The sequence below is a fragment of the Papio anubis genome, chromosome 17 (genome assembly GCF_008728515.1).
Source record: "Papio anubis isolate 15944 chromosome 17, Panubis1.0, whole genome shotgun sequence".
Classification (NCBI taxonomy): Eukaryota; Metazoa; Chordata; class Mammalia; order Primates; family Cercopithecidae; genus Papio; species Papio anubis.
Genome location: NC_044992.1, coordinates 14,788,205 through 14,801,056, shown reverse-complemented (window position 1 = coordinate 14,801,056; position 12,852 = coordinate 14,788,205). Strand labels below are relative to the sequence as shown.

Genomic DNA, 12,852 nt, shown 5'->3' with positions numbered 1-12,852 from the left:
TCTGAATACTTCTTCTTGCTTCCTTCACTTTCATCCTCTTGGTCCAAGCTACCTTCATCTCTCACCTGAGTAACTGCAGTGGCCCCCTAATGGTCTTCCTGCCCCCGGCAGTCTGTTCTCAGCCCAGCATCAGAATGAGGTCCTTTTAAATTGTAAGTCAATGGCCTCTAATTTTACTCGAAGGAAAACCTGACTCATTCCCATGTCCATTAGGGCCCTGCATGATCTGATTCCCCCTTTTTTATGTCTTTGCTCACTGTCACCTGGTGAGACCTATTCTGGCCATCCTCTTTAAAATAATAACCACAGTCCTGGTCTCTTTTTTCCTGCTTTGCTTTTTTAGCATTGTTCTTCAAACCACACAAATTGCCCATTCACTGAATGTGCTGTCTCCTCCCAGAAGCATGTCGGCTCCTTAGAGAAGCGATGTTGGTGTTGTCCACTGATGCATCCCAGGCTCGCAGAATGGTGTCTGCCATATAGGAGGCACTCAATAATTATTTGTCGAATGAAGTATTCCATGTGGCTCACCTGTCACCCATGCCTGCCCCCGGGGTCTGTCTTTGGTAATAAGCTGTGGGTCCCCCGTCTGCCTGGCAGTGCAGGCAAGACCATGCATCTCAGAGCTCACCGAGGCCTCTTCCTTCCAGCAGGGTGGCTGCTGGAGTGTGTGAGCCTGGGGGGACCATCAATTCCTGATCTCTGTTGAAGTCCTCTCTCACTCCTGTCCTAGAGGTTAATTTTGACTCTTGGTTTTTATCTCCTGGCAAACTTCTGAGCCGCAGCATGACCACAAACCAAGGTTACCAATGAATGGCAGGAGGCTTGGCTATAAAGGCCTCATGATTTCTTGGGGGTTTATATTCAAATAACAGAGAAAAAGGGAGCCGAGATGTAGAAGAGAAAAAGGAAAAGGAAAAGGAAGGAATGGAAGGCACAGATGTGGACAGATTATTTTGAACCTGTGTCCTGTCTGGAAGACTGTGTGTGTGTTAGGAAGATGGGCCCCAGCTGGGGCTGCAGATCCTGGACCCCTGTTTATCTTCACCTGCTCTCTCCACTTCCATCCCACCCTATGAAAGGAGAAGTGTAGACATGGTGGGAGTTAGGGTCGCAGTGACGTAGATGTATGGCCAGATCCAAAGAGTGCTCGTTTTGACTGAGAAATTGAACATTGTGTGAAGAGGGAGAGATGGCGAGAGCAATAGTGAGAGAGGTCCTAATATGGAAGGGCACTCATGTGTCCTTGCAGGACATTGCCACCTGAGTGTGAAGCTCCACTTCCTGACTCTGTGTTGCAGAGCCGACAGAGCGTCCCAGCATGAGCTGGAGAAGGACCTGAGTGACAAACAGACAGCTTACCGGATTGATGACAAATGCCACCACCTGCGCAACACGTCAGACGGTGTCGGCTACTTCCGCGGAGTGGAGAGGGTTGATGCAACGTAAGTCAGGCACACGCCACTGCTGTGATTTTGATGTCATTTAACTCTTTCTCCTTTCAAAAGGACACAGCTTACAGGTTAAAACGGAAAGCGTGGTAAGATATCTGAAGGTGAGAAACACACCCAGCTTTTGACAAGTCTCCAGGAAGCAAGCACGTTCTGTGGTCAGACCTTGATAATCACATCCTGAATTCTTTTGTAAAGGAATATTTGTTGTTTATATTTTCTAACTATGAAAATAACCCTACCTGATGCAGAAGTCCTAGAAAACCACAGACAAGGCTGGGCACGGTGGCGCACACCTGTAATTCCTGCATTTTGGGAGGCTGAGGCGGGAGGATCAATTGAGGTCAGGAGTTGGAGACCAGCCTGACCAACATGGTGAAACCCTGTCTCTACTAAAAATACAAAAGTTAGCCAGGCGTGGTGGTGGGCGCCTGTAATCCCAGCTACTCAGGAGGCTGAGGCAGGAGAATCGCTTGAACCTGGGAGGAGAGGTTGCAGTGAGCCGAGATTGTGCCACTGCACTCCAGCCTGGGTGACAGAAGGAGACTCTGTCTCAAAAATAAAAAAAAAAAAAAAAAAAAAAAAAGAGAGAGAGAGAGAAACACAGACAGGCCACACGTTGCCATTGTATAGCATGCCCTGGATGCTGTGGGATACAGGCTGAAAATAGTTCGATGCCTTTCCTACCACAGCTTGCTCCACTTACCCCATCATTGGTTTCTTTGCCAGGCCCCTGGATGCAATTTTGGGCAGGATCCATGGTCTTTTCCAGCCACTCCCTTAAAAATTTTAACTTGATTGAGGTGAAATTCACGTACCATACAATGCACCCAGTTGAAAGTTGAAATATAGCCTGTCTGATTTTTCAGTAACATTGTTTGTAAAATAAATGTTCTACTTTAACATGAATTTGCCTGGTATATGGATTACTTTTTTGAATGTACCACAATCAACCTTTTTGGTTTCAACTTCTGAGCATTTAGATTGTTTCTCATTTTTCAGGGATCAGCATAAATATGGCTGAAATGAATGTCCTCACACATACATCCTTGGATACATTGTTTCCTTATAATACATTTCTAGAAGTGGAATTTCTGGGCTTTCCACATTTGAATGACAGTCTCTTGGTTTGTGTTGCCTTTTTACCCTCCAGGAAGGTTGTACTAATTTAACATTCTCATCTGTAGGATACCAGAGAAACTTTTTCTAAATATGCTCTCCAGCCTTGCTAATGATCGTTCTCTCTACTCGTGCTAATATTTCCTTAGTAGGCTGTTTTCTTTAAAGCTTCTTTGATTACCCTTGAGGTTGAATATTTTGTCATATGCTTATCGATGTGATGTGTGACACATTTGTAATGAACCTACACATTCACATCATTCATTAATCCTCTTGCCCCCGAAACTGGCAGAAGAACCAGCTTATGCTTTAGATATATAGAAAACGGATTAGCAGTAAAATAAGAAAGAATTAAGAAAAGTTTAAAATAAGCCTCACTCTGATATTTATATAATGAAGCTAGGATCAGCGACCTGGGGTTTCTCTCTCACAGGATACATGGTTGCCTAGCGATCCTGTAGGCTGATTCATCACTCTCAGGGTTGTCTGCTCCTGCTTCTCTTTTTCAGTGTCTCAGTGCCCGAGTCCTGGGCCAAATTTACAGATGACAATATTCTCCGCTCCCAGAGTGAACGGGCAGCTTCCGCTAAGCTAAGAGACGACATTGAAAACCTCTTGGTTGTGACTGCCAATGAGATGTGGAATCAATTCAATAAAGTGAACTTGTGTTTCACCAATCGCATTGCTGAGACTGCAGATGCTAAGAATAAGATTCAGATGCACCTAGCAAAGGTAAATCAACCACCAGTGGTACCTCTTAGCTGACCTGGACAGAGTGGTGTGCTCTGGGACCACAAATCTCTCACCACTCCCAGAGAGGCACCATAGGCATGTGACAGCTTGGCCACACAGAGCAAGAAAAATTTAAAACAGCACAAAGCATGCCATTTATTTCAGCCAGGTAGCCAGGTGTCAAAATGAAATTGGAATCCACTGGTATTTGGAACACAAAGAAGGCACTATGTAATGAAAGGTTCTTAGTCTTTAATAGAAACAAAAATATTATTATTAAAGTTTAATGAATCACTGTATATAACTAGGAAGTGAATTTATTATTAGAACATATGGCAGAAATATCTTCTGTTAAATTATTTCAGACCCCTTTTCTGTAATACAAAACCAAATACAGGGAACTGTTAGGTAGTTCAAAGTGTTTCTGATATTGAAAAATTTTAAGTGCTCTAAGCATAAGAGTTTTACAATGACCATAAAAAGAAGGAGTACAGCAGAATTTGTATGTTTCAAGATAAACGAGGAGCTCTTTCTTTCCTTAATATCAGTCTTGGAGCTCTTACTGTTTTTTGCGGATTATGCTGAATATAGTTTGTTGTGTCTTTTTAAAAAAATTGACAAAAAATAATTGTACATATTCATGGATGGGCAGTGATGTTTTGATACATTTAATGTATGGTGATCAGGTCAGGGTAACGAGCGAGCATATCCATCCTCTCAAACACTGATCATTTCTTTGGGTTGGAAACATGCAATATCCTTCCTCTAACTATTTGAAACGATATAATGTATTGATGTTACCTATAGTAAAAAAAAAATAGGGAACGTTTCATGAATTTGCATGTCATCCTTGCTCAGGGGCCATGCCAACCTTCTCTGTATTGTTCCAATTTTAGTATACATGCTGCTGAAGCAAGCAATGTTGTTTCTTATTTTTAAGAACCTTCAAGCATGAGCTATGTTGCCTACGATGGTTTTACCCAGTTGAGGGAACCCCATTTTCTCAGGCTGCAACGATTTACCTTTCCTTCTCGTGGTGCCTGCTTTAGGCAACAAATATTAATTGAGCCAGACAGTGTGCTCCATGCTGTGAAAGGTGGAGGGAAGCATCAAATGTAGTTTTTGTTCTTAGGAAGTTTACATTACAGAGAAGAAATACTTGCATATGAAAAGCTCATAAACAATATGAATAGAATAGAATATTACAAATTGTGATTATCAAATAACAAATACAAAAGTGTTTTTGGGATTTGGAGGGAGAAGTGAACATTCCAGGTGGGACCACATCTTGAAGAAAGCCTTGGAGACAGCAAATCAGAGGATGAGTTGAGGTCTGTCAAGAGACTGGTGTGTGGCTGGTGTAGATGGTTTGTGTCCTGGGAGAGAAACGTGGAAAAGTAGGTTGAAGACAGTTTGTAGAAGACATTGATGAGAAGGTTAATGGGGTCAGACGCTACGAATTGTAAGAAGACATTCTAAAGGCCTTTTTAGAAGGCCGGTGTCACAGAGTTCCTTCTTTAACAAATTTTTATTTACTGTTATGTTAGTTTGCCAGGGCTGCCCTAACTCAAAGTACCACAGACTGTGTGGCTTAAACAGTAGAAATTAATTTTCTCACTGGAGAGAGAGAAAATTAATTAACGGAGGCTGGAAGTTTGAGATCAAGGTGCGGGGCAGGATTGATGTTCTCTGAGGCCTCTCTCATCAGCTTATAGATGGCCACTTTCTCCCTGCGTCTCCACATCATCTTCCCTCTGTGTGTGTCTGCGTCCAAATTTCCTCTGCTTATAAAGACACCAAAGTCGTATTGGATTAGGGCCACCCTAACCACCTCATTTAACTTCATCACCTCCACAAAGACACTGTCTCCAAATATGGTCATCTTCCAGGGCACTGGGGATTCGTACTTCAACATAGGAATTTTGGGGGAAGAGGCACTATTCAGCCTTAACAGGTACACTCAAGGTATTGTGCTAGGCACTCAGGGATGTACATATGTCTCATGTCAAGAGACGAGACATGCACATAGAAAACAAGAAGTTGCATTAGAAAGGTGCAGAAAGAACTTGGAAACACAGATGAAATGTGAACACAATTTACAAGAAGGAGCAGTTGTTTCCACTGGCAAGAGATCAGGATGGTTTCATGGAGCACATAGTATCTGAAGAAGGCCTTAGTGACAGAAACAGGGAAATGATTTTTATCTTGGGAGAGAGATCAAAGCTCAAGTGACAGATTGAAGAGTGCCTGGATTACACAAGTGCTAAATCTGTGATTGCATGAGGTCTCTGTAGTGTAGAAAGGATATTGCACAGACATCACCCAAGGACAAAGCCTTGCACTGGAAGGGAATGAGGAGTAGTTGGAAAGGAGGGAGTTGGAACAACACTTGGCCAGAGAAAACAAGATGAGGGTCTCAAGGAGAGGGAGGTTTCAGAGAGGTCTCGATGTCGGCTTTGAAACTGAAGTTTCATGACAGCAACTAGGGCCAGAGACAGAATCCAGGGGCCACCGGGAGACTGGGTGGGTGGGAAGTGAAGGGAGTGGGCACAGCCGTGGTTGAATACAGCTGGCAGAGGACTCAGTTGGGAGAGTGGTGGTAAAAACATAGGGTTTCAAAAAAAAAAAAAAGATGATTCTTGGTTGTATCTCCAGGCCATGGAAGGGAACCCAGAAAGAGGGACAGTAATGGGGAGGATGTAGAGTTACGGGAGTGCAGAGATGTGAGGAGAAGGGAGGCTTTTCAGAGCATAGGACAGGGACTCTCTTTACAGAGAAAGAGGAGGGGGAACCAAGGAGGGAGCCATGTTTACGCAGTTTGGGGGAGTGGCCTCTTTAAGAGAAAACGAATACAAAATCAGGAATACAAAACTGCCAGTATTCCTCTGTTGTAAGTAAGGTACCCTGAAGCTTAAGCCTGATTCGCTGCAAGGGAAATCCTCTGTGAGGAGGAAGGCAATGCTCAAGTTGGCAGGAAGAGAAAGTGGGAAGAGACGCATGGACATATGGATGTGAGGAGGGAGATCAGGGCCACTCAAAGCCTCACTTTTACCAGAACACAGATATGTGCTGGTCAGTAATTAACAACGGCCATTGGGGGTGGCATGCAGGGAGCCCTTGATTTGTAGTATTTGCCAATTTCTGTGGTTGAAATACTCCCACCTTGGCTGATTTCCAGCTACCAAAATGAGGTCACTGAGCCTGGGGTTGGGGAGAGAGGCACCGCCCACTCTCCAGAGCAGGTGCATGCCAGCTCCAGTGAGACACGTGGGTTCCCTGGGGCAGGGCTGGGACGGACAGATGGTCTTGGTGAAGCGACCTCCTCATCAGCGAGGTCGAGGCAGGTGCTGGGCATGGAGTGGACAGGCAAGAGGTGGGAGGCGGGTTGTTGAAGGGACCGCACCAAAGCTTCAGGCAGTTGCTTCTCTTTGTCACAGACCCTGCAGGAGATTTTCCAGACTGAAATGACCATAGAATCCATCAAGAAGGCCATCAAGGACAAGACTGCCTTCCTGAAGGTGGCTCAGACCAGACTGGACGAGCGCACAAGGCGGCCGAACATTGAGTTGTGCCGAGACATGGCTCAGCTACGGTAAGGTGGGAGGGGATGGCTCGGGGCTCGCTCGGAGGGCCACCAGACTGACTGTGGCGCTGGGCTCTCTAGAAAGCTGCTCTCTATCCATACACATCGTGTAGGAGCCTTCTGTGAGAATGGTAGCAATGGGGAGATGTTGAATGGGGAAGAGTTTCAGTGTGGGATGATGAAACAGTCCTGCAAATGGATGGCGGTGACGGTTGCACCAACAGTGTGAATGTGTTAATGCCACTGATCTGTACACTTAAGATTGGTTAAAGTTTTATGTGATGTATATTTTACCACAACTCCTTAAAAAAGGAAGGGACATCAACACTACACACAAAAAAAGTGCTATTAAGCATTTAACTCATTCAGGGAGGCAGCGTGGTGTTTGGGTTCTTTTGCACGTCCTTGGAGTCTTCGGAGCTTCTAGAACTCCTGTCTTATAAGCAGCAGTTTGTGACTTTCTGTGTAGTTCTCAGCATGGGGGACCTGACAGAAAAGGGACTTTCAGTGCCAATTCCACTGACCCCTATCTACTCATGTGCTGTCTTTGTGACTGAGGGTCTCATTTAAGTTTACTTCAATGTGTTTCATTCTCAGTAGCAATCAAAGCCAGCTGGTCTTCATCGAGCACAGCTCCTATATATACACAGCAGGAGGAATCTGACCCCACAGTTTTATCTACCAAACACTACATGAGTTTTATTATTATTTTCACTTTGAAGATTCATTTTGGGATGGACTTGTAAGGAACTGGCCAAGATTCCCTCCCCACCCTGGCCACAATCTGGCTTCATTTCCAATTTCCCAATACCTGTGAGTCTGCCTTTTCTGTCTGGATTTCATCATTGCTGTTCTTAGGCCTTAAAATGCTCCGTGCAGAAGTAAATCAACCTGATAGCAACTGGAGGAGCCACGTGGCAGTGCGTGAACTCCAGAAACCTTTCTGGTGCAGTGGGGGAGATGCCACTCGCTCTGCTTCCACGATAAAATTCTCTCATCTTGAAGGATAGATCCTAAGGATAAAATAAAGAAATAAGTGGTGGTTTGAGACAGTGGATTTCCTGAAATGGAAGGAAGGGGGATCTTGTGAGGCCAACATCGATGATAATAATAATAATAAAGACAATGATGGCGATAATCAATGCAATGATAATAATAGCTGCTACCATCTCTTAATCTGACTCTATGCTGAGCACTGCCCTAAGCACTTTATACTATCTCATTCATTACCTTCATATTACAAGTGAGGAAACTGAGGCAGGAGTGGGCGAGTGGCTTGGCCCAGGCCACATTTAGTGGTAAGAGAGAGCTGCAGTTTGAATCTTTGCCTGTCTCACCCCAGAGTTCTATTCCACCAAGCCATTTGCCTCTCCTTCTCCTGTCTTTTACGTCGTGTAATGCTTTTACCACTCCCCTGTCAGGTATCTGATCTCATTTGAGAAGAGTTGGCAAAGTAAAGGCTGCATCCTCATCTCTCTATCACACAGAGGATGAAACTGGGGGTCACAGAGGAGATCGTTATGACAAAACACCTTACATATGTAGCACGCATGTTGTCTGTGTTGAGTGCCATGAAGCCTGCTTTAGGTTGTACGCACATGATCTTCATTTCCAGGATGAGCTGCATTTCTTCTGGTGGAGCTGTTATCTAGGCCATAGCCACAGAGGAGGTCACTCAGGCTGCATATTTTTCAAAGTGGGTTCCATAGAGCCCCTCTTCATGCACAGCTCCTTATTCAGGATAAGCAGCTCTCCACTCCAGAGACTAGATGGGCCCCTAGACAGCCAGCTGGAGGCACCTCTCTGCTTTAGAAGAACCCAGCAGTGAGTGCACACCCACTTGGCCTATTAGGATTAGATCACCAGTTTTGACTTTATGTAAATGTTATTAGGAGAAGCTGAGCTGATGTTTCATTCTCCAAAAATCTCTGCAGAGTCATCAAAAGTGGAGATGGGAACAAATAAATTGTTTATACTGCCGTTAGACAAACACAGGGTTGCTTTTAGAATGGGTTTTGGGTAGTGGTCTAAGAGGACTTTAGAATTATCAAACAATGAGGCATTCACAGCTTCTCCTCAGGAGCTGAATGATTTTTGCTCTTTTTTTTTTTTTCCCTTTTCCTGGCTATACAGAATTTGCTTTTCTTTCACTTCCTGCCGACTTCACAGTATGTCTATTTCCTCTGCTCCTTCACTGACTTTTGAACAAAACCTACTTTTGTTTCCGTCAAGTTTTCTTGTTAAAATATCTTTGCCAAAAATCTTTAGGATTATTACTGGGGGAGGGGATTACTTTCCTTCTTAAATGGGTCATTCTGAAAGCAGCCCTTTGGCGGTCTAGATTTAGAAAAACTAAAGATCATAAACTCAGGGGAGTGGGGACTGAGAAAAATTGCTGTTTTCATTTCAAGACTTTTACTTTTATTTAAAAATGGTCTAAACGAGTTATTTCAAAAGTGATTCTAAACATTCTTGGCATTTTTGGTGGCAGGTCAGACAGACCAGGCTCTGCTCTACTTAAATAATCTATCCATCCACACATATATTTATATATATTAGTTTTAACATATATATATATAAACTGTGGTAGCTTTATTTGTATTTGAATGCAAGACGTTTTGTGGTTTCTGTAATTCCAAAAAAAAAAAAAAAAAAAAAAAAAAAGAAGAAAGAGAAAGAGTGACTCCAGCAGAACAACTCTGCAATCAGCCAAGAACAAGGAAACTGGGAGTGAAATAGGGCCTTGAAGATGATGAACAATATATTTCTAATTAACGCTGAGGGAAGTGGAAGCGTGTTATTCTCTAGCTGTGTCCATGCAGCAGTGTGAAAACAAATACTCTAGCTGCCTACGTTCTACGTCTCTTGAATTATTATTATTATTATTATTTTAGCATTAATGTTTTGACATGTATATTTTCAAACCTTCCCTCCCAGATAAAATTTCCACTAGGCTCGTATTTGGCTGAAAGGAGTAAAGACTCATATATCATCCTACTCTGTTTCCTATGTTGGGATTCAGGGTTCCTGTTGAAGCCAGGGAGGGTGGGAGGCAAGAGGCAGGCCCCCTGTGATTGTAAACAATCCACTACCAAAAATCCCATTACCAGCCAGCTGCAGCAGCCTTGCCGAAGATCTGTTTCTTTGCTAGTGATGTTTTATACCCTGGGATCTTTAAAAAGCCTTTCTTTTTTAATTCAATTCGACCTAAACAATAACAAGAAATTTGCTTTCCGATGAGTTCTCAGATTTAGTATTTACTGTCCCCAGACAAAACCAAACTTTGGCACTTAAGCTTTAATTCTTCCTCTCCCCACTGGAAAGCAGAAGACAGTAGAGCTTGTAAGAGGAAAGGCGTTGCACAGCGTGGATATGTTCCCATGGCCTGTTGTTGCTTCAATGAGCACGCGTGGGGGCCTTTCCCAGAGCCTTCCTCTTCTTAGGCCACCTACAAGTGGCTTGGAAGCGAATGCTCCAGGCTCCGTCCTGCCTTTCCTTCCTTTTTATTGCCTTGGGTCTGGGTCTTTTTCTTAGTAGATCCCATGGATTCAGACCTTTGGGCAATTCCCTACCTCCTAAGACGTCCTCCGTTTCACCGAGGGCATGAAAGTTGGTCTTCACCCAATAAGTAATTTTTGCACACCTGTATTTTTGCAGGAGGGGCTGTGGACGCAGCCTTGGGCAAGGCCAGCAGATGCTGCAAGCAGACAATCACAAGACCCTGAGTGCCGTAAAAGGCTTGGTCCTCTTGGAGGTCATGACACAGGGCAGCAGATGGTTTCCGGGTTAAGGGAGGGACTTCCGGAAGAAGTGTTAGTTCACCTAGGATTTGAGGAGGGGATAAATTAGCGGGATGAAGAATGGGTTAAGAGCATTCTGAGCTTGGGGGACAGCAAGAGTGAAGGACTTGATGTCCGAGAAATTGCAAGCATATTCCAGGATGTGTCTGCAGATGATGAGATGGGTCTTCCCGGGTCTCTGCTTCTACTCTTCTGTCTCAAGGCGCTGAGAGCGGAACAGGGCCAGGAATGGGACCCAGTTTCTTATTCTGGCCACTGAAGCTCTGTATTTCCTTCTTAGCTTTCTGGATAACCAGGTACAGCTTACAAACACATGTGGGCCCTGTGTCGAGGAGAGGGCAGCATATGAACCCCCCGGCCTCTATTTCCTAGTCTGTAAAACAAGAAAGTTGGGCTTGGAGACCTCTCTAACTTTGTTTTCCAGTTGTGAATTTCTGTGAAACTATAGAATTGCCTTAGAATAATGATTTTAAAATGGTCTGGATATTTTTCTATAATTATGAAATCCTTTTCTGTCTCCTGGGACATCTACATTCCCATTGGCTCATTGTCACCATTCTCTTTATATTTCTTTATATTTTATTAATTTCATGCACCCCTCATTTGCTGATAAATATATCCTAAAGTAAAGAAAACGTGAGCTTTGCATCACTGGTTACAATGTGATGTACTTGGAGTTGCGTAAGCTACAGAAGTGTGACCTCTGCTAACCTAACCATGCTGATTCCCTTATGCTGCAGCCTTGTTAACGAGGTACACGAGGTTGACGACACCATCCAGACCCTGCAGCAGCGCCTGAGGGATGCAGAGGACACCCTGCAGTCGCTGGTCCACACCAAAGCCACCCTCGAGCATGACCTGGCTGTCAAAGCCAATTCCCTGTACATCGACCAGGAAAAATGCATGAGCATGCGCAAGAGCTACCCCAACACCCTCCGGCTGGTCGGCTTCTGCTAGGGAGCCCACCGGGTGTGGTTTTGATACCCCTAAGGTAAGGCTGAGCCAGAGCACTGTCTCAGCATTTGAACCGAGTGCTAATATAGTCACTTATTAAAGGATTATGCTGATGGAAATGTACCAACGTCCTGTCTCAGAAAGCCTTTTGTTCGAATCCAAACCTTAATTTTCTACTATTTACTAGGCGTCTGGGTTACGGGAAGGATATGAAGAAATATAATCAAGCTAGTAGAGAAGGTAAAAATGATAACTGGTGTGATTCTTGTCATTGTGTGTGTAATCCGAATGGACTGGAAAGGAGGACTGTATTCTCTCGGAGGCAGTCAGGAATCATGAAGAAGGTGGTTTCTGAGTTTTGCTTTAAACGATCCACAGTGAGAAGGGGAAAGGCCATTGGGCATGAGGTAGTTGGGGTAATTTGATCAAAAACAAAGGTAGAGAAATACAGAGTGCCTTTGGAACAATAGTAGGTAGGGCCAGCTTGGCTGTGATTCATAATACATAATTCGTAATGTGTTCTGCACGTCTCTTTTTGTTCCACTCTCATCTCTCCAATTCAGACTTTCATTACTTGAGCACTGCTTTCATAAAGCCATTTCCATGCTCAGAGATACTCATCAGTTCCCCCAGTCCCTGAACCTGGAGTTGAACACCCCCTGCCCCACTTCTCCAGGCACCTCGTATTTCTTCATATGTGACACTTTTGTCCTATGTGCTGACTATATATTCTTTATATGTTACTTTACATTTTGTTTATGGTCTTTTTAAAGTACAGAAGTAAAAATGTGTCAGTGTTTTCTGTATGATTTATGCCTTTGGAATTATGCTCAGAAAGCACTTCTGTATCCCAAGATAATGTATTTATAATTTATTCTAATTCTTTTGTGTGTTTAAAAGTGGCATTTAATCACCTGGAATGTATGTTTCGATGGTGTAGAAAGCATGCTAGTGTTGAATCCTTTTGGTCTGGGAGCTCGGAAATGGGAAGATGAACCAGGAGGGGAGCAACGGTTTCTTTCTTTTCTTTCCTATTTCTCATGCTTGTGTGTCTCTCTCTCTTATTAGCATTTCTCTCTGTATCCTTGTGTTCTCCTTGCTCTGCCTTAACCACTGTCCATTAACCCCAACTCCATTTCCTTCTCTCTCTCTGTTTCTTAAAAGTGTTTTAAGACCTTGGTTAGTCAATTCCACAAATCATCTCAGAACGCCA

General features: G+C 43.8%; 1 protein-coding gene and 1 non-coding gene across 3 annotated transcripts in view; one reads left to right on the top strand and one right to left on the bottom strand.

The window, feature by feature from the left end:
- TEKT3 (tektin 3) overlaps window positions 1-11,762 on the top strand; it is a 38,569-nt gene extending 26,807 nt beyond the window's left edge. For both annotated transcript variants that reach the window (XM_021928747.2, XM_003912376.5), the window contains 4 exons: window positions 1,302-1,445; window positions 3,080-3,302; window positions 6,740-6,894; window positions 11,426-11,762. In XM_021928747.2, coding sequence (XP_021784439.2) covers window positions 1,302-1,445; window positions 3,080-3,302; window positions 6,740-6,894; window positions 11,426-11,642 — 739 coding nt within the window. In that variant the 3' untranslated portion in view covers window positions 11,643-11,762. The remainder of the gene's footprint in view (window positions 1-1,301; window positions 1,446-3,079; window positions 3,303-6,739; window positions 6,895-11,425) is intronic.
- On the bottom strand, window positions 4,116-4,218 carry LOC116271197. Its single transcript, XR_004179620.1, has one exon. It is a non-coding gene; the product is annotated as a U6 spliceosomal RNA (small nuclear RNA).
- Window positions 11,763-12,852: the final 1,090 nt, after the last annotated feature.